This window comes from Helicoverpa armigera, chromosome 31 (assembly GCF_030705265.1).
Source record: "Helicoverpa armigera isolate CAAS_96S chromosome 31, ASM3070526v1, whole genome shotgun sequence".
NCBI lineage: Eukaryota > Metazoa > Arthropoda > Insecta > Lepidoptera > Noctuidae > Helicoverpa > Helicoverpa armigera.
This window is the reverse complement of record NC_087150.1, coordinates 4,648,779-4,673,481: the sequence shown is the minus strand read 5'-3', so window position 1 is coordinate 4,673,481 and position 24,703 is coordinate 4,648,779. Positions and strand designations below refer to the sequence as shown.

The 24,703-nt window shown below is 39.0% G+C and overlaps 1 protein-coding gene across 1 annotated transcript; it reads right to left on the bottom strand.

The window, feature by feature from the left end:
• Positions 1-47: 47 nt before the first annotated feature.
• LOC126054348 (gelsolin, cytoplasmic) lies at positions 48-22,799 on the bottom strand. The gene is made up of 19 exons (XM_064043279.1): positions 22,616-22,799; positions 21,836-21,910; positions 20,998-21,190; positions 20,380-20,495; positions 19,125-19,302; positions 17,154-17,245; positions 16,185-16,298; positions 15,199-15,330; positions 12,172-12,280; positions 11,468-11,588; positions 9,841-9,979; positions 9,265-9,403; positions 8,785-8,879; positions 8,352-8,477; positions 7,738-7,855; positions 3,393-3,541; positions 2,559-2,669; positions 1,749-1,874; positions 48-230 (listed from the first exon to the last, which is right to left on the bottom strand). Exons 1-19 carry the CDS (start codon positions 22,676-22,678, stop codon positions 174-176), a joined length of 2,253 nt encoding a protein of 750 aa, XP_063899349.1. The 5' UTR covers positions 22,679-22,799; the 3' UTR covers positions 48-173.
• Between the last annotated feature and the right edge of the window lie 1,904 nt (positions 22,800-24,703).

The following is a 24,703-nucleotide window of genomic DNA, read 5'->3' as shown; positions in this document are numbered from 1 at the left end:
TAAAACCACAGGAGGAAGGTAGGTAATATAAAAATAAAACAATCATGTAAATAGCATTAAAAATGTAAAAGTGCTTTATTTAACCAAAGTAAACATTGTGTAAAATTATGTGAATAAAAAATAAATAAAATTTAGTTTTAAGTCATAAATAAATAAAGTGTTTCATTTCATTTTCACTTAGAGTTAGCAGCTTTGGTCTCGTTCTTAATGTCTTCATATGAAGTTTGATTCTGGAAATAGAAAAAAAAAACAGTATTATTATAACTCAGTTTATGGAAAGAGCATTTATTTATTTCTTCACAACTGGTTTCTAAATTATCGTCTGCCTAGCCTTTTCCAAACTATGAAAAAAATTACGTTAAGGCGAGGAATTGGTCAACAATAATTCCATAACCGGCACGCGCATCTAAGGCGCCAAAAGGGGTCGGAGCGTCTGAGCGGGGCGAGGATAACAATACGCGCGCTAGCTTATAACTAAAAGTCGTAAGCGACAAAATGGTTTTGTAATTTTAATATTTAGAAATGATAATTTAATAAAAATTCCTACTACAATTTTAAAGAGTATGTATATACTCGACTACTAAAAAAGTTAAGAGGCTTAAATCGGTCCCGTTTGCCCATAATATGTGAATCTCTTTTTAAAAAGAGGTATGTTTGATATATTTTTCTCTGTTATAGAAGTTACCTAATCATGTTTCTACAACTAACAAAATAAGGTTTATATCATGAACTTTCAGGTAACCAAGTTGTATTTTGATCCGTTTTGTATTTACTGAGAAAAATTGACATCCTTGGCGCCAAAAATTCCAATTCGTCCTCTTAACTTCAAAATCTCAACTTTATTTCCATAGTATAAGTTCTATTTTAGGTTTTTATTCGAACCATATCATGCGGTTCTAACACACCGGAACCACACTCATCCGGATAAAAAGTAGCCTATGTACGTATTTTTACTCTAAGGCTCTGTTTAGACTAAGTATCTGTGAATTACCTTAGGTACCTTTAGAGAAAGGCTTATTTTATCCAAGCGCGCGAAGTGGTTCCACCTAGATAAAAAGTAGCCTATGTCCTTTCTCAGGCGCTAGTCTAAACTATTGGTCACCTTTGCAGGAAACCCACAGGCTTATTTTATCCAAGTGCGCGAAATAGTCCTCATAGAACGTAGTTGAAACCGCTGACGGAAGCTATTATTTTAACCAAAAGGCATTTAACTTACATCCCACATATCATTGTCCCACTCGGGGAATAGTTTCTTGAACACGCTAGGTTCTTCCCCTTGCTTCACAAACACTACTAGCGCTGTGTAGGTACCTAACCAAGGACAAACCTGCTGACGAAACCTGGTCATCTTCTTCCAATTATGTTGGGGTCAGCTCCCAGTCTAACTAGATGGAGCTGAGTACCAGTGTGGCATAAGGCGCGACTGCCCTATCTCGCCTCCTCAACCCAGTTACCCAGTCAAGCCAATAGGTACCCCTAAGTAAGACTGGTGTCAGACTTACTGGCTTCTAACTACCCGTAACGACTGCCAAGTATTCAATGACAGTCGGGACCTACAGTTTAACGTGCCATCCGAAACACAGTCACCGTTGTCCAAGGTATACTTAGAAAGTACACACAAACTTAGAAAAGTTGCAGGACACAAACACACTCATACTTGAGAGGTTGGTTCTTTACCCACTAGGCAACCACAACTTTTTGCTGACGGAAGCTAGTATTTTAACAAAAAAGCTAGCCATATAACTTACATCCCACATATCGTTGTCCCACTCCGGGAATAGTTTCTTGAACACGCTGGGTTCTTCTCCTTGCTTCACAAACACTACGAGCGCCGTGTCTACCGTACGGTCTAGGCCGTCGTCTTCTATGTATTCCTGGGGAGGTAAAAGGGCTAATATATTACTTATAATATAGATTATAAGCTAATCTGAAACGTTTGCTAATAGGTTACAGTACAAAAGACATCAAAAGGTGAATCTCTATGTGTTTTCCGCGTCTTTCTGTTTTCGAGTTATTGTAATTTTTTTAGATCTTCAAGGATTTCACAAAAAATGCTGAACATAAATGGGAGTTTCTTTATGTCGTTGGGCTAATGGAAATGACGATTTTGCGGTTTGACATCACCTTTTGGACTACACTGTAGGTTGCTTATGCGCTCGGGACCGACTCTCGGGGAAAGTTGCACAAAGGAGCCCGATGTCTGGAAGTTAGTGATTCATACCGTGCATCGGAGAGAGGACCGATATGGTTGAGAGAAGTTTAAGGAAATTATCCTCAGAGTTAATCATTATATTTTGTGGAAAACTTAAAAAAAAAACCATTGAAACACGCGTAGATCGGAGAGCATGTTATTGTCGGTCGTGCTTGTGATCTCTCTCCGGTGGTGTCGGATTGTCATCCCATCGCGCCATGAGAGTGAAGGAATAGTGAGTGCACCGCAGTCCAAGCAAATGTGCCTGCACTATAACATGTCCTGCGCTCGCTAGCTGATCTCCGTACATGAGAACAGCCGACATAGGTTTGGACGCCGTTATTATAATAGGCAGATGATGTCTTACCTTAACAATATCTCCCTTAGCCATCTTGACACGTTCTGGAATGTTCTTTCCTTGCCACAAGTAGAGTTCTTCACCAGTGTCCAGGATATAGGCTCCATCATCAGACAGGTCCTGAAAATAATTCAATTGCAATTGAAGAAAATATCATCATCTGCGGATCCTTTTCCCAACTATGTTGGGGTCGGCTTCCAGTCTAACCGGATGCTGAGCTGGTACAGCACTCAGTACTCCTCAACCCAGTTACGAAAACCCTTGGTAAGACCGGTTGTCAGACTTTCTGGACTCCTGACTAGGTACCCGTAACGACTGCTAAGGATGTTCAAATGACAACTGGGACCTACAGTTTATCGTGCTATCCGAAACTCGGAAGAACTTATGAGAAGATAGTCACCCAACCTCGAACCAACCACGCGTTGCTAAATAAAACCTTATGATCTGCGCGAATTTGACTAATCCATTTTCTCCCTTACGTACCTACTATATACCCCCATTTACTCCTTAAATATTTCCTTATTTATTCCTCTGTCTACGACCCTTATACATATTCCGTATGTATCTCTTTGTACCAGTCCTATTTACACCTATGTGTACCCTATTCACTTCTTTATGAATTCCCCAGTTCTTTATGTACTCGTACCTACTCCTGTATAAAGAAGTTTTAAGTCAACGGACGTTTATGTAGTCGGTTCAAAATGATGGTTATGATGATGGACCCTGGTGGTCAGATAGGCAGTCGCTCCTTGTGGCGCCCTGGTACCCAGCTGCATCCAGTTAGACTGGATGCCGACCCCAACATAGTTGGGAAAAGGCTCGGGAGATGATGATGGACATTACCTGCTGCGTATACTCCTCATCCAGGTCTTCGAACTTGATCTTCTTGGTGACAGTGACAGTGACAGCTGTCAACGTGCGCGGGGTTGTCACGCGTCTGTTGACGGCGTTGCGCCAGCCTGATGGGTCTTCTTTCTCTTCTGGGGCTCCTCCTAGAAGAATATTGGGGTTTGAGGAGGTTTTAAAGTTTTTTTAACAAGGGAATGTGTTGAATCTAAGCAAGCACTATTTACAGGCTTGATTAAGATACCTATACCTATGATTTTTTTGGAAGTAAATTGCTAGGCGCCTTCAGCCCCGGATCTAGGGGGGGGCAAGCCGGGGCCCATGCCCCGGGCGGCAATTTCGGGGGGCGGCAAAATCAGGCAGCTGCTTGATTTTAAATCCTACATCACAGATTACCATAATAGTTACCTACAGGGCCGTCTTAACCTATGGTGCAGGGTGTGCGAATAACCCGGCTGCCTCGGTCTCAGGGGTGGGGCGTCCCGCGGCGCCCCTGAGACCGAGGCCGCGGGACGCCCCACCACCAGGAAATTTCGATGAAATGACACCCGTTTGATAAGAAAGGTCCATTGTATTGTATCATGATACTGACAAGCAAAGTTTCTAAAAAAGTCGCCCTCGCTTTGTTTAATTGATCATTTTGATTATTTTTCACTTTTAACATCCTCCAACTAAGTGAAAAAGTTCTCGGTCGCTACGCTCGCAGCTAAATGTCAATTTATGTAGGTACCTACTGGTTTTCTGATGGTTTATTATTTTTATTGACGCACCGACTCAACGAACACAAATCACTCGCTCCAATCACGGTTTCTTTTTATTTGTACATAATTCCCTGTTTAATTTGTGAGTCTTCAAACAAATAACTTAAAAAAGTTCGCGCTCGCTACGCTCGCGGTTAGGTACTTGTTGCTTAACTATGTGCCTTCTTAATCAGGCACTTTTGTGTCGTAGACTCAAAAAATTTCGCGCTCGCTTCGCTCGCGCAATATTACACAGACATTACCTTGTTGACTTCATAAGTCAAATGTAGCAAAAAAAAAATTATTATGGAATCCTCAAAAACAAAAACGCTCTTTTTAAAACTTATAAACTTTTGTGTACATTAATCTGTCTCGACTTTCATACCTTAAACCTGACCAACTGTTTGAACCTACAACGATTTGGACACATTTTTTTAAGTCCTTTACCTACCAAATAAACCGGCCAAGTGCGAGTCGGACTCGCGCACCAAGGGTTCCGTACAAATCCTGTATAGATAAAAAGCGAGTCTCGCGCCAACCGTTCAGTTTAGAACAATCATAGTTATGGTAATTTCGTGAGAGTCAAAATAGTTAATATTTTTTATTTTATAATATAACTAAAATAGTAGGCCAGTACCTTGCAAAAGTTATTTTATTAAAGTTATTTATATACAACATTTTATAGTCATCATTCAGAAATCTGATTGAAAATAACTAATTATGTCTTAAAGGTCATTGGGCATATCTCACCCGCTTTGTAAAAAGTGGCGGACATGAATCAAAGTACCTAGTTTTAAATCTTGTAGAATATTATGACGTTTCTTTGAATATAAATATTTTATTACAACTCCATGGAGACGAATGTCCAGGATTGTTTGAAAAATATAAAAGACAAGCAGTTTCAGAGGATTGTACAGGTTGCAATGCTAGTTTTTATTGTTAAAGACTTTTCATAAAGAAAGAAGATGCCAATTCGGATGACCAGGATCTGATGAGGATCTGGAAACCCTGAGAAATCGAGGGCAACTCTTGAATATTGTAGGCACGCATCGAGTCAAAACCAGACATGTGGGTGTATTTTTGAGGGTACTTGTAAACAGTGAAGGTTTGGAGCTGATTTGATTATGGAGACCACAGAGAGTCGAGGGAACTCCTGAACGGTATGTTGCAACTACCACGTGTTTGGGCTTATTTAATTTGTATTGGCGAAGACTTTCCACATAGATAGGTTTAACTGCCATTGTGGGATCGATAGCAAAGATCAGATATAGTTATGGGAACTCCTTTACAATTTATAACGTAACCTTGTGTTGGAGCTTATTTTATTTTAGATGATGAGAATTCACTACTTATGGGATCTTTTATTTTTTTAAACATACATAGAGTTCTCTCGACTTTCTCACGTCTTCATCATCAGGTAAGCTCTAAACTTTCACTGTTTGATAGTATCACCAGACATACATCTGAGAATCAAGTTTTAATCCTATGCATGCCTACAATTTCTGATAGTTGCCCTCGATTTCTCAGGATTTCCATCATCAGATCCTGACCTGATGACAATGGAAATAAACGGCGAGTATACTCTTTCAATACAAAGAAATGATTTCTCAAATCCGTCAAACTTGGTCGTTTAAATTCCCCATTGAAATGAGGAAAATATTTGATGTTTACACCTGATTTTCTCTAGATTCCCATGGTTCACATAGATGCGACTAATGCCATAGTACATCAGAGCCTTTATCATTATACTGTGCTATATTTCGTTCGTATCCGCCGTGGGTATGGTTACCATACTAAGGTGCCCTTGAATGACCTTTGAATGATTTAAAAAAAATCACAGTTTAGAGGCAATTATATTTAAGAAGTGTTTGATATGAATTTCAACTTTAATATCTCTACGCGTTCATGTAAAAAAGGGTAGGTAGTAAGTTTATAATTATTAAAAAAATATTTTATGTCGTGTAAGCAAAAATAATATTTTAATATCTTATGTAACTTCAAATTTATCATTTTCGCAATTTTTCCTTTATCTGTACTATATAACGCTGCTTCGTGCCGAATTTCAAGTTTCTGAGTTCACGGGAAGTACCTTGTAGGTTTTGATTCCCTAGCGTGTGACGGAAATTCGTCTAACGGCCCTTTCACACGGCAGTCCAGTTTTTTGCAGGATACCGTTTTTTGCAGGATCCCGTTTGATCGCAAAAGATATTATATACTAGTGTTCACACGAGCAAACCGCATGCAGGATCCTGCAAAATGATGTTCCCGTCGATTTGTGCGATTCGGTTTTGTCACTTGATACTGGATCGTTCGTCCAGTATATAGCGGGAATCTTGCAAAAACGGACGCTGTGTTCACACGTGGTTCAGTTTTGCAGGATACAGTAAAATGCCGGACCCGCAAAACTGGACTGCCGTGTGAAAGGGCTGTAAGGTGTCGGTATAACTGCTGTATCTTTTAATCGCGTTAACTTAGAAGTTTGATTTTTTCACTGCCTAAAGGGACAATAGACCTAGGTATTTGGTATAAATTTCAATGTGATACCTTTATTCGTTCGTGAGAAATAAGGTAGTAAATTTCATTTTATTAAAATATTTTTTTTTTTATATTATATAACTAAAAAAATGAGATTTTCGCAATTTTTCCTATATTTGCATTATATGACAACGCTTCATGCCAAATTTCAAGACTCTGAGTTTACGGGAAGTATCCTGTGGGTTTTGATTCCTTTGCGAGTGTCGAAAATTTGTTGAAAATATCGACATAATTGGCTGTATCTTTTAATTGGCTTGGCTTAGAAGTTTGATATTTTTAGAGCTTAAAGGGATAATAGACCTGAGTATTTCATGTGAATTTCAGCTTGATACGTCCACGCGTTCTTGAGATAAAGGGTCTTGACAGACAGACAGACAGACAGACAGACAGACAGACAGACAGACAGACGGACAACAAAGTGATCCTATAAGGGTTCCGTTTTTTCCTTTTGAGGTACGGAACCCTAAAAAGACTTTCGTTGGAGAAAATAGACATAAGTAGGTAGGTAGGCGGGGCGGTATTTTTCAGGTTTTGCCCCGCCTAAAAAAAATTGAAGATCCGGGGCTGGGCGCCTTTGTGTTTGGCGTGAGCTAATTACCGCTAACCAACATACATAAACATATATAATTGTGTTTAGTGTGGAGTCACGTAACGATATGAACTGACAAACTCCATATTTAATGGTGGAGGGAGTTAAATAGCCTCCTAATTCCCAGTTTGCCAAAATTTTTATGAACATACCTACCTACTAGGTATTTATTAATATTAGAAGACTGGCTGCAGCCAATTATGTGACATAACTGGCGGTCGGCGGGCGGTCGGTGGAGGGGGTGTGCCGGACTCTTACCGGCTAAAAACCCACCCAGTATTGCCTCCAATTACCTTTTGTCGAGGGCACGTTTATCACCAAAGCATTCTTTCGAACAGCCAGTTATGTGACCCTCGTTTTGTGGAAACTACTCCACGCTCCCATATAACCACATCCTTCTCCGAAAAATGGGTTATTTTAACTGGAATTAGCGTGATCAAACAAACTCTTCAGCTTTATAATATTAGTGTAAGTTTACCTAAAGCCTCCCAGAACTCTTCCGGCTCTTCTCCTTGCTCAATAGTGCTAATCTCCTTCTCTTTCACGATCTTCTCAACAAAACTGGTGACTGCTTCCTTTTCTGTGTCGTTAGATTCCTGTAAAAATAAAATATATATATTAAAAATGTGATTGAATTTCTTGATACTTTTCTGAATATCCGTAACGACTGCTAAAGATGTTAAAATGACAGCCGGAACTAATTGAAAATGCCTTCCGAAATACTTCAGCGAAATACGGAGGAATTTATCATGCCAAGATGTTTACACGGACGGACTGCGTCATGCGTTGCTTAATCTTATAATCTATCTACCCGCCGAACCATAATATAAAATCCCGCATATAATCTATAACCCAAGTCCATTACGCAAAATCAAATCAAAATAAAAAATCGTTTATTCAAGCTTATATCTTTCGTCAAGCCATGTTATGTCAGACAAAGTCTAAGTCCAAACTGAGCATTGAAAAAGACCTATATAAGTAAGGAAAACTTCAACACTGGGTGAAAAAGTGCTTATTTCAGGTTGAAATTAAAAATTACTGAATTAAAACACATTATGCTATGAAATATTCGCCATAAATAACAGCTCTTACCTTTCCGATCCAAATGTAGACCGTCTCTTTAGTCTCCAGAACATAAACGTCATCATCTTCCAGGTTATCAGCCTTCTCTTCAAGCTGAATAGCTCTCAGGTCTACTCCTGGTTCCGTACCTTCCACCTGAAAACATAATTGAACATTAGCCTTATAGGATAAAATATAGCCTATGTTACACGGGAGGAGTGTAGCTTTCGAACAGTGAAAGAATCTTTCAAATCGGTTCAGTACCTAGTTTCTGGTTTTCTGGTCTAACCGCAGTAAAAAATAGCTTGCGAACCTTTCTAAAATTATCAACATATTTTAAAGATATCTCACCATAAGATACTTTATGAAAAGTTTAATCAAGTAAGTAATTTGGTTATCGTCCTAACTCTTGAAGGCCGTGATGGGTGCATAGTTTAAGTCTAAGAGTCTGTGAAGAACTTACTCTGAATAACCTAATATTGTCATCCTCATAGGAACCCTTAGCATTCACGGGGCTGTATTCGGTGTCTTTGCCTCCAAACATGATCGCTAGGTTACCTAAAATAATAAAGAAGAAACATGTTAAGTATTCTGCAGCCAGAGAGCCATTCTGTGGCAGAGAAAAGTATGCGAGTTTGTATAACTATTAGGCAGGCATACTGCCATGTTTCATCAAAATCCGTCCAGTTGTTTTAGCGTGAAATAGTTACAAAACATACATCCTTATAAACTTTCGTATTCAAAATACTAGTAGGATTTGAATCTCTATTTCAATAGACGTGATTATTTTGCAATACTAATCAACAAGACTGTCTAAAGGTTAATTTGCACCGAAAAATACTGCCGTTTTTTTAAAACAACCACAAGGAAAATTGAACATGAAAATTCATAGCTAACAGTTGGTTTTAAAACTATAAATTTAATGTCTCAAAAATCTACTCACCTTTGAAGATATTCAAGAAATGTTTAGGCTCCTTTCCTTGTGGTACCTTCACGACCGTAGCAGAACTTTCCAGTTCATCCTCTATCTGGGAAACCAGCTCTAAGCCTGCTTGTTTGTCATCTGCACTGGCTTCTGAACCCTGGAAATTAAATTAAGGGTATCTTAACCAAGTGCTGACGGAATTACTTATGGTATGGGCGGTTTATGAGATCAATTAAATTGCGCAATTTTAGGTGGATACTAATTGTGATTCATTGACAGTAGACTGAATATTGAATATTGCGCAATTAGGTCCCTTAATCTATGACAGCATAAATCAGTCTTTTTTTAATTGGACCAGTGCCTTGCCTGAGATTTACACATTAAAACAAACACACTTCAGCATATTTTGTTATTTTACTGTTATGTGATCGGCGAGATTATCCCTTAGTGCGGCATTGTTTACTTAGTTTAATTATTTACTTAATACACATTTACTTACTTTAGTTTTGACGATCTCACAAACCTCAAACACAAATAGCTGCCAGCCTCGTCGTATTTGGGAAGTTGGCAAAAAAAAAAGTTGTATTAACTTACCACCCAATAATAAATAACATGAGCTTCGCCCCCATCATCGTTGGTGTACTGGTACTTCACCACGTAGACCTCTGACTGATACAGCACGGAGACGCCTGAGGCAAACGCTTCGGTCACATCTTCTTGATCTCCTGCGATTCTGGTAGGCAAAAGATAAGATGTTGAGAGAAAGTTAATCGACCACAAACATCAGAAAAAAAATCTGCGCAGTAACATAGAGCCCCTTTGGCTTTTTGGATACCACAGGCTTTTATTTAGTTTTTTCCTTTATTTCACCAACCTCTAGCTAGGGTGTGGGTCCGATTCCAGGTTAGGAAAGAACCAATGCAATAAAATAAATTGGAGACTGTACATGATTTCATCGGTGTGCGATACTGTAACGCAGTGCCGGCTTTAACTCTACTAGCGCCCTGGGCGAGATTTCTACGGCGCCCCCAACTGCAATTCATACCCATACGAAAAACAGAGGCATATATGTAGTTACCGATTGCGCAAGCGAAGCGAGTGCGAATTCTTTTTTTATAGTTAACAAGTCAAAGCAATAATTACCTAAAATGTAGCCCAATCGTACATAAGTTATTGCTGGTTGGTGAATGCAAAAACCCGGGAACACAGGTTCTGAATGCGCGAGCGAAGCGAGCGTGAAATTTTTTGTTATATTTTAGGACTCAAAACAAAAATGACTTAAAATGTATCCCAAACGTAGATACCTCTTTGTTGGTGTTGGCGCCTATGAATTAAAATTTTGGGACTTAAAGTAGTACCATAAATAGAAACTAGAAGTTACTTTCTTATTAATAAATGGAATGAATTTTTGCTAGGGTAGACAAAAAAATGTTGAAAAATAAAAACAACTATAAAGTGAAGCAAGCCCGAAAAAGCTTTTTTGAGATTTGGATCACTAAAAGTCCTTAACATATATAATAAAAGGCGACTGTGAAGTGAAGAAGCCGCGAGCGAAGGGAGCGCGAAAATTTTTGGGTTTTGGGACATAAAAGTAGTGTATCTAATCTAACGCGCCCGGCATTGTATGACAATACATTAATTTAATTGAAATTTCTTGGTCCAGGAGCGTACCGCGGCGCCCCTGAGCCCGCGGCGCCCGGGTTATTCGCACACCATGCACCATAGGTTAAGGCGGCCCTGATGCTATCCATACATTTGGATACAGTTCTTGTAAGCTGCGATCTTTTATGAAATTTAAAACAAAAATAGGAGTAAAATTCTGATCAAGGATTGTATGGGGCCCTATGGGGATGGATATGTCCGGCGCCCTGGGCCGTCGCCCAACCGCGCCCTACCCTAAAGCCGCTACTGCTGTAACGCATACAAATGTATATTTAAGTAAACGTAATAGTCTTATTATCACGCTACATAAGATGGTGACAAACAAGACGGGCAACGAAGTCTTAGTAATAGGATCCCGTTCTACCCTCTCGTTTATGAAAACCAAAAGAACAATCATAATATATATACAATCATAATAGTATACTTACGCAACTGAATTTCGTGAATGCTTAGGTATATGGTTAGTCGTTTTTTAAGACATCACCAATATACAAGCCATGATAATGAAGATAGCCTCCAAATGAAGGTTCCTCTTTGAACATGTTTAAGTATCTCTTACCTAGTAACAGTAAGACTGCCATCTCCCTGGTCGGGCATGTATCCCCTGGCGGCCGCACTCTTGCCGATCTGTTTAGCTGCCTGAGCTGAGTGCTCTGCATCCTCGGAGAAATAGCCAGCATCTGTAGAATAGACCAGGTTTTAGTAAGGTATACAAAGAACCACTTTTTACCCCCCTCCCGCTGTGGGTTAGCAGCGGTGAGGGAGTGTCAGACTCTTACTGACTAAACACCGTTGTGTTCTGTCGTAGGCCTTTTATGTACCAGGGCCACGGTAACTTAGCCACCACTTATCACCCCTCGTTTTCGCTTGCGTGCAGGGAGAATTCTGTCCCGTAATCGGACAAAATATAGCTTGTATTGCACGAGGATAGCATAGCATCTCAACAGTGAAGCAATTGTACCAGTATAGATTTAGATGGAAGACCATATTATGGTAAAAAACCTTAACAAACTTATTTAGTGTTTCCGAAGGCACGTTCAATTGGTCCCGGTTGTCGAGTGAACATCTTTGCCAGTCTTTACGGGTAGTCTTGTGAAAACCTGTCTTACGAGTACCAAGGGGTATTGGCTTGCCCCCGGGTAACTGGGTTGAGGCAATCAGATAAGCAGTCCTTTCATGTGGCACACTGGTACTCAGCTGCATCCGGTAAGACTGGAAGCCGACCCCAACATAGTTGGGAAAAGGCTCGTTAGATGAACTTACCTGAGTCTGTAACTAATCCCTTGGAGAAGCTGGAGATGGTCTCCCAGTTGTGGAAGAATTGCTTGAAGGTAGAACTTTCGGATCCCTGAGATACTTTTGTTACGTTCACCTGAAACACAGCGAAAAAGAAAATATATAACAGCGCCTGCTATTAGGACAATAACATAAGGTAATGAAAAAGCTATAGAAAAAACGGCCAAATGTGAGCCGGACTAGCGCAAGAAGGGATCTGATGTATTATTTAAAAAAAAATTACAATAAATATTTTAACTTCTTCTTCCATACAGAGTCCCTAAAATGTTTATTTTAATCAATATTTCAACAGAAATACATCATCTATGAACAATTTCAATTAATAGATTCACGTGATAGTGTCCCATTTTACCTGTTGGATATGGATCACTTAAAACTAATGCACGAATACAAAATATTTCTACTATCATGAAATATATATATTTTTTTTTATAAAATATAACAACGACTTTTATAATATACCCCTACCTCGACCCGTCTCCTACTTACGACAAATACTAAGCTGAAAACCGCATCAAGATCAGTTCAGCCAAACAGGAGATAATACCTCAGTTCAGACTAACGTAACTAAATCGTGCACGCACAATCATACAAGCCAAACTCCTTTTCTATAAAGTCGGTTAAAAAAATTGGTTACCTGTAAAGTCGGTATACGGGCGAAAGTTTTACGTGACAACGACTTTGAGTGGTAAAATAATTTTAATGTGAATATTCATTCGTATAGTAGGAAAAGAGTAGGAAGAAGGATGTTGTTAAGGCCTTTAAAGATCTTAAAATAAAATCAACAGAAGATCTTTGGGGTATGTCTGTCAAGGTGTGTAGGTCAATTATTGAAACTATTGCACCCTATTTAGCTTACATCTTTAATGTTAGCGTAGACCAAGGCGTGTTTCCTGATCTAATGAAACACAGTAAAGTAGTACCTTTATTTAAATCGGGAAATAGCAAAGAATCAAACAACTATAGACCCGTTTCTGTTTTACCGGTTCTCAGCAAGGTATTCGAAAAGTTGATGCTTGCACAAATGTTGCGCCATTTCAATAAAAACTTCATTTTTCATAACGAACAATACGGTTTCACCAAAGGTCGCTGTACAACCGATGCTGGTGTAACTTTGATCAAGCACATCTTTAAGGCTTGGGAGGAAGCTGAAGACTCGGTTGGAATTTTCTGCGATCTCTCAAAAGCGTTTGACTGCGTAAATCACGAAACGCTTTTGCAGAAGCTAGAGCATTACGGAATCAAAGATACATCCCTCCAGTTATTAAAATCGTATCTAAACGATCGGCAACTTAAAGTTCAAGTAAACGGCGTAAATTCACTGGGCTCAATGATGGCAATGGGCGTACCACAAGGTTCCATATTAGGTCCGTTCCTCTTTTTAGTTTATAATAATGATTTGCCCTATCTATTTGATAATCAACCTAGGATGGTGTTGTTTGCCGATGATACCTCTCTTATTTTTAATATTGATCGACGTAGACGTAACCTAGACGACGTAAACAATTCCATTATCCAGGTTCAAAATTGGTTCAACGCAAATAACTTGGCTCTTAATGAAAAAAAAACAAAATGCATTCGATTTTCATTGCCAAATGTAAAAGTAGTGAATGTGACATAATACTCAATAGTCAAAAACTAGAATTTATAAATCAGACAGTTTTCCTGGGAATCACTCTTGACAAAAAACTACAATGGGGACCCCACATAACATCTCTTGCGGGTCGTCTTAGCTCGGCCGCCTATGCTATTAGAAAGATGAGGCAGCTAGCGGACGTAGAAACAGCTAGACTGGTATATTTTAGTTACTTCCACAGCATCATGTCGTACGGCATTCTGCTGTGGGGACGAGCTGCTGACATTGAATGCATATTTATCTTACAAAAGCGAGCGGTCAGAGCTATGTACAACTTACGTGGTCGTGAATCTCTTAGGGAACTGTTTAAAAAAATTAATATCATGACCGTACCTTGCCAATTTATTTATGAAAATATCATGTATGTTAGGAAAAACTTACATTTGTTTGATAAAATATGTGATAGACATAATTATAACACTAGAAATAAAAATAAGTTAGCTATCCCGCAGTTTAGATTATCTAAAGTACATACATCTTTCATGGGATATTGTGTCAAATGTTATAATAAAATACCAGACAACATTCTGGAATTGAATGACTTGCGGTTTAAAACTCATATAAAAGCCACACTTTGTAAGCAAGCATATTATAAATTAGAAGATTACATTCAAGATAAAAATGCTTGGAAACATGCTGGTCCTGCTCCATAGGACATACTGACAATATCTAATTAATTAACAAATTAAAACTACACCAGCAAATAAAATTGTATTCATCTTTTGATTATTTGTTTGTAACTTTGTACCAAAATATAAACCAATTTGTAAATGTGAACACCATGTAGCATTTTAATTGTCACTTTATCCTCATTTGTCTTTGCGATTCTACATGATCTTCGCATGCTTTTACTGTATGTATCAATACATACAAACTGTAATACTATATTATTTTTAAAAAAGAGTAACCATGGAGTTTCTTGCCCGTTCTTCTCCATAGGAAGCTACTTTTGAATGGGCAACTAGAATCAAACTTAGTTATAATTTTGACGTTCATAAGTGCTTGTAAAGGCCTAAATGAAATAAATGATTTGACTTTGACTTTGACTTTGACTTTGACTTTGAAATAATAGTAACAATTTAAAACATTTATTTATACAAAGAATTATATTTAAAACATTAATTTATACAAAGAATCTCGCACTATCTCTCTCACTCTCTCTCTCTCGCTCTTAGGCGGGCTAACTGTGCTCGAGTGGAAGGGACGCGTGCCTCTCACTCGCTCTCATTGTGAGCGCATAACGTGAGCGGAGCGTAACGCAGTTTCATGAGGTGTCACCCGGCAAACAAATTTATAAGACGTTGTCACGTCAATAAACATAAAACGGCGGAACACAACAAGAAGAACAGTCTACTCACCCAAGAAGGATAGTTCTTAGCATCGAAGTATTTATCAGAGATCTCGTGGTAGGCCTTCTTGACGTCAGCGCTGACCTCCGACCCGATCCACACGTACACCCCTGAGCATGGAGTGTCTAGTATGTAGACTTCCTGAAAGTTGGATAAATAAAAATTAATTATAGAAATTAGCTTTTATAGGTTAGCCTTATAGGTAAGGCATGATTTATGTTTTAATTTTCGCATGCCTACTGAAGGCGAGATATGATAAGTGACTTTTTCTGTTTTTACCACCTTTTGTGTTACCTAACCATATCTCGGCGAATAAATATTTTCATTTCGTTTCAAAGGTGATAAATAAATCATTTAAAAAAATGGTGGTAAATAATAGTAAGTGGTTAACTAGTTTCTGTTAGTGGTTTTATCCGAGTTCCGTAGGATCTACTTCGGGTAACTGGATAAAAAGTATCCTATATAATATCTATATATTTTCTCGATTAACTGAAATTTTCTAATTAGATTAGCGATGTTAGCTAAGATATGTATTTAGTGCAATCGCTATCGCTAAATGCCGTCAGCAACGTAAATGTATTGACACGACCTTTCAAATGGACAAGTTAGTAGGACTCATTTTAAAAAGTGATTTTAAATAAGTCTAGAAAAATATCTTTGCTAGCCCCGCAATATGTGCAGGTAAACTACCTGAGTATCTTTGTACGTTCAAAAAAACTTTTCAGCTTTATGATATTAGTAAAATTATTTAGAAATTGGGCATCTTTGTCTAAATATTCGCGATAATGCAACTTTTGTGAACAATGCTCATACATGTTAGAGGCATTGCTTGCTATTGAAAACTCATCATATCATCATCCTCCTGCCCTTATCCCAATTTTATTTGGGGTCGGCGTAGCATGTTTTCTCCTTCCATACTCTTCTATCTGCCGTCATCTCACAAGTAACACTCATCATACAGCCAACAAAACAAAAAACCTAAGTATATTACTCACATCAGAAGCCAAATGTTTCTGCTTATAAGGCTTGCTGAGCGGCATCATCTCCAACTCATCTCCAAGCATCACCCTGTATAGGTATACAGCTGATATATCTTCGCGGTAGTATAGCTGAAACAATAGAAAGGAAATTAGTGCGTTTAAAGCTTGTTTTAGAAGTTAAAGTAGCTTGAGAAGTAGTAGTGAGAGTATGGTTGAAACAATACAAGGGTAATTAGAACTAAAATCTCTTGTTTTAGAGGTCAAAGTAGCTTCGTAAGTCTATAAATCTAATAAAAGTATGCAGCTGAAATATCGTCGCGGTAGTATAGCTGAAACAATATAGGGGAAATTAGTACTTATGTTTGTTGTTTTAGAGCTCAAAGTTGTTTCAACCATACTCTCATAACGGTATGGTTGAAACAATACAATGGAAATAAGTCGTTAGGGCAGCAGCCAGTCTTTTGGGCACGATCCCCGCTGACAACGATCCAGATGAATTTTTTGATACTTAGTTTTAATTTTTCAACCTTTTTTATTTTACTAGAATAGTTTTTAATTGAAATGTAAATAAATCATGTACTCTATAACAGTCGTTAGGTATAACCCTTGGTATAAGGATAAAATTGCTTGAAATTTTTTGTGTCAAAGGGGGTGAGCTGTTGGTTATTTGTCGAAATAATCTGGCCCCTGGAAGTTTACTTGAGAGCATTTATGGTGGGTTGTAACTAACTTTACTAACTAACGTGCTAAAATCAGAAAATACTGTATCGATTTGAAAAAATCTTTCAGTGTTAGATAGCCCATTTATCAATGAACTCTATAGCCTATCAGGGTCTGCCAGATAAATGGGTTACAAGTGGTTATTTACTTTATGATGGGCTATCTCACACTGAAATATTTTTCCAATCAATTCACTTTTCTCCGAGATTAGCACGTTCAAACAAATACATTCTTCAGCTTTATAATATTAGTATGTTTACTTACAGAACCACCCTCATCGCTGGCGATTTCGTCTTTGGATCCTGAACCCAGAGCTGTGAAGAAGAGATCGTAGTCTTCATCTGAAGAGAATTCGTCTGTAAACAAAATAAAACGTCTATTAATGACAGAGAACTCATAAATAAATATTTTGATTTTGAATTTGCACATTCCTAAAATATCCACGTAACTGCAACCTTTGTAAGCGAGCGCACCCGCCGGTAGACGGTGAAGCGGATCTCATGTCGCATTGACCTGTATTAAATCCGTTGATGCCTAACACACGTGCTACGCCTGACCGCGCGTTCGAGCGGTGCTCTTTTGTTCGAGCGCCAGAGCCCTCCGCGGCGGTGCGCGGTGCCGTGTGTTAATCGCCTACATATGCCAAACATAGCTTTAAAACAGTTTTAGAAGAATTTTAACATCGGTTCATTAGACTCGGAGAATGGATTCCGTGTTTTCCATAACAGAATTTGATGAACTAGTACAAAATGAACATTCTCTCGCATTTGGTTAGGTAGGCGCTTCCTAATCATCCTATCTAAATATTAAAAGTACACACTAGTAGGCTAAAAACCTCACCTTTGTAACGTGCGTACAAGACTACCATTCATCTCTGCGATAGTTTTTTGTTTTCATAAATCAGTATGAAGAAGAATGGTAGTGCGCACATTACAAAGATCAGGCAGGTATTTAGCCCGTATCAGACTGACTGAAAACTTTGATTGGAATCAAGATTTTCTTAAATCACCAAACATCTACTAATATCCGTTATATTTTGAGTCATACATAGGTACACAAAACTTTTCCTCAATTTAAATACAGTCAGATAAAAAGTTTTTATACATCCAAAAACCAGTCTATGATAACAAAACATTTTATATTGAAGTTTTACCTGGAAAGGCTGCTTATCAAAATTATCGATTTGCCGTGTAAATTGTAGTGATTGCTTTTATCGAGTTTGTAAAATGCCGACTGCAATTTAAAGATTGCAATTTTGGATTTTGTTGATGTCATAATTTGGGAAAGTACCTATCTAAGTATAGGCTATATAAAATGTGGAACAAGTTAAATACATAATATTGTGCAACGTTCCAAAATTGGTGATTGAAAATTCGAGATATAAGTAAAAAAAGTCGTGGTGGCCTAGTGGGTAAAGGAACAACCTCTCAAGTATGAGTGCGCAGGTCCGATCCCAGGTCAGGCATTTACCATTGCAAATTTTCTAAGTTTGTATGTACTTTCTAAGTATATCTTGGACACCAATGACTATGTTTCGGAGGGCACGTTAAACTGTAGGTCCCGGTTGTCATTGAATATCCTTGGCAGTCGTTACGGGTAGTCAGAAGCCAGTAAGTCTGACACCAGTCTAACCAAGGGGTATCTGGTTGCCCGGGTAATTGGGTTGAGGAGATCAGATAGGCAGTCGCTCCTTGTGGCACACTGGTACCTACTCAGTTACATTCGGTTAGACTGGAAGCCGATCCCAACATAGTTGGGAAAAGGCTCGGGAAATGATGATGACCAATGCATATTTTCTAAGTTTGGGTTTGCATGTACATACTTTGTAAGTGTACCTATCTTGGACAAATGGCTGATTAAAGGTGAAAGAAAACATCTAGAAGAAACCTGGACTATAAAGTATGAAATCAGCAACCCGCATCTCTCGCACGAGGTGATTAATGCTCAATCCTTCTCCGTATGATAGGAGGCCACAGCCCAGCACTGGGACGATAAAAAAGCCTGATGATGATGATGTTTATGTATAGTACCTACCTATAGCTTAACTTTATGCATAGGTACCTATGTTTAATTTATAAATTAATTGTTGTTGTGCACTTTTTATCTACCCTACCTCTTCTAACTCTCTCTATCGGTTGATTGTAACAGAACCCAATTCTGAGTTAAGCTCGCCGTTGTACATAAACTTTCTGTATTTTTTTTGATTTTCGTATATTATTTCGTAGGTAGACTTACCAATAATCTCAATACTAGCTCTGCCATTATGCTCTTCATCCCTCAGCTTGTTAGCCACAGAGATGATCTTGCGTCGCTGCGTCGCTTTGGCTCCTTCAGGCATCAGCACGAATATATCATGATCTACTTCTAGGATGAAGCAGTGGTCTCTTGTGAGGGAGGAGGCGTCGGCTTCTACCTGTTGGGGGACAAAGGAGGTTTTAAGTGTACGAATTGAGGAAAAACATACATATTTAACGAGAAAAGAAAATGCGAACATTCGAATTGAGAAAAAAAGGAGGCTTTTTGGGCATCGGTTTTAACCAGTTTTTAAAACGGTCGGGGTTAAAACCCCTTTTAATATGTATTTGTTTGAAAATTCTTATCAAGATTGTCACAAATGGAGTATTGCACACGATGTTCTAAATTCAAATCACTTTGCCGCTCTAGAGGATAAAAACGGTTTTTGCGCTCAGATATCAAAGGGTAAAAGTACTCTTTCCGAGATGGTGGGATGAAAAGTAGTTTTTCAAATCGGTTCAGTAGTTTTGGAGCCTCATCAGTACATCCAAAAAAACCTCTGTAAAACGTACTCAACGCCTGAAAACCATTTACACAGGCAGTTTTTTTTCCGGATACAGGAAACAGTTCCCTCGAAACTGTGGGGTAAACTAGCTTATAATAAAGTACTTAGTAGATTTTAAAGTCAATTTCGTTCATTGGGAAATGCCGAATTAATTAAGCTTTATCATAAGATCTAAAATTTTCGGTGGACTGTTGATAAATAATAATCATACTTTTACCTATTGATAATTTTATACACGTAATTAATTAATTAGTAGCGATAGACGGAGATTGAATTGATTGTAATTTCTTTTCATAAACGAGTAATATATATAACTATGTACCTATTATAAAATTTGGGGAAACTCAGATCCTCGCTTAAAGCAGGACTGATGTTCAAGGGTCGATGCCCCGGTCGAGCCAAAACTTTCGAACTTTCGTTTAAGAAACTTTCACAAAGCCGCAGAGGAGTTTTGATCAGGACTTACTTCCTCTTTTTCACGCTTCATCCTTTCCCAGGTTCTACCAGGTTCTACAGGTCAGTCCAGTATTTTTAGTGTGTAAGCCGGACAGACAAATAGACAGAGTTACTTTCGCATTTATAATATTGAGTAGATTTTCTCAACTACCGTCTAGTGGACAGACCTACAAAATACTTTTGCCGATCAACATCATGGCAAAAGCTGGGCCAATAACAAAACCACCACATTACCTCTTCAATCCTCATGTTGTCACATCCAGACAGCTTGAGGAGTCGCTTCTCAGCTCCGGCGTTGGTCTCCACTTCGGTGAACCCTGACTCGTTACCGCCTTCCATGTATCTGATTGCTGGAGAGAGACGAAGTGGTTTAGAAGGTTAGAGAGTTATGAGTGATTAGGTGTTGACCTTGTTTCTAGATAGTTTGTGGTAACAACAAATGGAGAAAATGGGCTGGCTTACACTAAACCTTTGTTTGAGTTAGTTGGAAGGCTCCAATGCAATGAACAACTGGGCCTCTTTGAAATTTTATTTAATTGTCCATTTGTCAAAAGAGGTAGTCTTTTTATCCTGATGCGCGAGGTAGTTTAGAATAGTAGCTATTTGTTTGCATGTGCTAACCTCAGGAATTAGTGGACCGATTTGAAAAAAACAATGTTAGATAGGTCATTTATCGAGGTAAGCTATAGCCTAATATTTTTAAAGTAATAACCGTGGGAAGTAGGGGAAGCCGCTGGCTGAAACCATTATTTACATAAAAAACAACTCTTGAGGCCACTCATGGACTGATAGACATATAATAAATAGAAAAAAAAAACAGAAGTTGCACAGTAACCTTGCATAGGTACTTACCAGGCTTAAAATACCCCAGGAACTGACTGGACTCATGACCCTGAACTTCTCTATGATGCACCGCCTTCCCGCCCAGCATGTCATCCAGGGTTACCGTCCATATAGCTGCGGAACCCTTCTTGTCTTGGGTCGTCTTGCTGCCGAGCCAGAAGTGAGCGTCGTGGTGCAGTGAGGAGTTGGATTGGCCTGTCGTCTGTGAAAGGTATCAAAGAATTAGCATCATAGATATAGAATTATGGGAAAGTCGACTTGACTATAGATAATGTTGATGTCCGCGCAAGACGGCTGGCAGGAGCTGGATGCGAGAAGCCGAAAATAGATCTCAGTGGCGTGCACTTGGAGAGGCCTATGTCCAGCAGTGGACTGCGATAGACTGATGATGATGATGATGATGTCCTCCTAGCCTATTATTTATCGGCTACGGTGGCTATTCTCATGTGCAGGATGTATAGTGCACAAGCATTTGCGCACCGGAAAGAGATCAGGCGCAGGACCGACATTTACGTGCTCTCCGATGCACGGGTGAATCAATCACCAACTTCCAGACTACGGGCTGCTTTGTGAAAGTCTTCTAAAACCCACAAAGCGATTTCGGCCCGACTCGGGAATCGAACCCGAGACCTCGTGCTCAGCAGCCGCGCTTGCGGCAGCTTGACCAACGAGGCATCTTAAAGTTTATAAAATATAAGAGTAAGAGTACCCACTACGAACTTTTAGTCGGTACATACATACATATAAGTAGGTATAGAAGTGAATACCTTTGTACGCATACAACAACGATCAGGTATTTGGCCAGTATTTGGTCTGTGTGAATTTATTTGAATGTCATGATTCTCACCTTAAGAACGATGTAAGAGTCTCCATTGTAGAACTTGCCGTACAGTTTTGAGTCGATGGCAACCGGTTCGAATTTCTGAAAGAAAATTTTGTTGATAAAAACCTACGTCTTACAGTGAATTGGAATCTAGCGTTTACGGAGTTGGTTAGTGGTAATATAGCTAGTTATCTATTTGTAACTTTGTCACTAGTCAATATTCTACAGGTGTGAGTCACATCGCATGTATCTCGTGGTGTACGCGCTGTAGCAAACAGTAACACATTGCGCGCGAACATTACTAACATGTCCGCGACACTGCTTTATTGATCAATCCTGTATTGTTTTCGTCCATAAACCATCAAGGACTAGTAGAAAAAAATCTGGATAGAACAGCACAATATAGGTACTTTGGCCTTACATTTCTTTACAGACACGAAGATGTCCCCACAGTCAAACCACTAAAACAGTTTTGTGGGGCTTAGCTTTAGCTCTAAACTTCCATTCATTGTTATTATAATAAATAACTGTTACTGTTACAGCCTTTTTTATTGTCCCACTGCTGGGCTGCGGCCTCCTCTCACACGGAGAAGGATTGAGCATTAATCACCACGCTTGCTCAATGCGGGTTGGTGATTTCAGACTATAGAGGTATGGTCCAGGTTTCCTCAAGATGTTTTGCTTCACCTTTTTATCAGCCATTGGTGTCCAAGTTATACTTAGAAAGTACATACAAACTTCGAAAAGTTAATAATAAATAAATAAATAATCAAAAATGTACTACAGACTAGCCAAATTACTTACTTCGATAGTCCAGATTTCAATACCCGGACTCGCACCAGCGTCGGCAAAGGCTGGGTGATCCATTTTCAACCACTACACAGACAAATAAACCTACGAAAAACTACAGTTAACAACTAGAAAATAAATTAAAGAAAAGATAAATAAGGTAATAGCAACAGTGTGTAATGAATAAAGCAAGTTTGAATACTGAAAAAGAATTCAGCTATGTGCGAACAAAATAATGCATTAATCTGGTATCTTATCTTTAGTATCTTAGAGTATTAAACTAGCTGGAAACGTCACTAACAAAATACTAATAACTTTGACACTAGTCAATATTCTACAGGTGTGGGTCACAACGCATGTACATATCTCGTGGTGTAGGTTCTCGCTGTAGCAAACAGTAACACATTGCGCGCGAACATTACTAACATGTCCGCGACACTGCAACCGCCGCGCGAACACATGCTAGCTGTGGACTCACGGTGATGATGTCATGATGTAACACAAAAGTGTTTGTGAACTAGAAAATCTGCCCCTGAAAGTCTAGTTAAAATTCAACGTAGGTACGGTAGTTAATTTCATACGAGTTACGATAAAAACGTGATGTGAATCAGACGGGACCTGTTTTGTATATTCAATACTCTATATTAGACTGCGTCGTTGGTCTAGTGGTCGCAAGCGCTGTGCTCGAGGTCTCGGGTTCGATTCCCGGGTCGGGCCGAAATCGCTTTGTGGGTTTTCTTAAACGTTCACAAAACAGCCCGTAGTCGGGAAGTTGGTGATTGATTCACCCGTGCATCGGAGAGCACGTAAATGTCGGTCTGGTGTCGGATTGCCGTCCCATCGGGTTATGAGAGTGATGGAATGCAAATGCTTGTGCACTATAATATATCCTGCGCAGCTGGTTGATCTCCTTAAATGAGAGTAGCCGCCGTGGCCGAAATCGGCCGTGGACGCCATTATTTTATTTTTCTTTATTAGCATTCCATATGTTATCCAAGTAGTACATTTTATAGTTTAGAGACAAAATGGACCCTATAGATAGGACACAGCTTAAGGAAGTTAGAGAGTTTAACAGTAGCTTATTACTAAATTATAACCTATCACCATATTACTTGCTCCATGTGGCACACTGGTACTCAGCTGCATCCGGTTAGACTGGAAGCCGACCCTAACATACTCGGGATAAGGCTCGGGAGATGATGATTAGTGATCAAGGCGACTCCAGCAGGTTATACAATCTAAGGTTTCTATGAATCATGATATAGATAACAGTTTTGACAGAGATACACAAAGGTTTAACTTTAGCCAATGATAAGGAATAACATGGTATAACATATGTTTTGTTTGTTTTCCTTAAATAGATAATAATATAACTAATATATAAGCTATATAGGTTCATAGTTAATATGGTATTTATTCGTGAATCAATCACCCGTGCATCGGAGAGCACGCAAATGTCGCTTGTGATCTCTCTCCGGTGGTGTCGGATTGTCGTCCCATCGCGCTATGAGAGTGAAGGAATATTGAGTGCACCTGTGTCCAAGCAAATGTGCCTGCACTATAATATGTTCTGCGCAGTTGGCTAATCTCCTTACATGAGAACAGCCGCCGTAGCTGATAATCGGCTAGGAGGACATCATCCTCCGTTTATGGGTGACCATATTGTCATGACGAGTTCCTTCGTGTTTCGGAAGGCACGTTAAACTGTAGGTCCCGGCTGTCATTGAACATCCTTGGCAGTCGTTACGGTAAGTCTGACACCAGTCTATCCAAGGGGTATTGATTTGCCCGGGTAACTGGGTTGAGGAGATCAGAGAGCGCAGTCGCTCCTTGTAGAGCATTGATACTCAGCTGAATCCGGTTAGACTGGAAGCCGACCCCAACATAGTTGGGAAAAAGGCTCAGAGGGCGATAAATTGTATGTGACACATAAGCATTATGTATTTTACAATATTGGTTTTTTGATAGCACGTATCAAAAAGATCTTATCGTGGAAAGTTGATTATTCAAATGACTCTCGATCAATAAAAATGTGTATGTTTATAGATAGCGAGTTTTTAGTGAGTCGACATGTAATTCTAGATAATGATTCATTTCTAAAAA

Bases quoted from the DNA above. Each gene is read 5' to 3' on its own strand.
- LOC126054348 (XM_064043279.1), bottom strand. From the start codon at position 22,678: ATGGATCACCCAGCCTTTGCCGACGCTGGTGCGAGTCCGGGTATTGAA. The intron at 8,880-9,264 runs GTGAGTAGATTT...TTATTATTTTAG, and splicing joins TTTCTTGAATATCTTCAAAG to GTAACCTAGCGATCATGTTT. The intron at 1,875-2,558 runs GTAAGACATCAT...TTACCTCCCCAG, and splicing joins CTAAGGGAGATATTGTTAAG to GAATACATAGAAGACGACGG.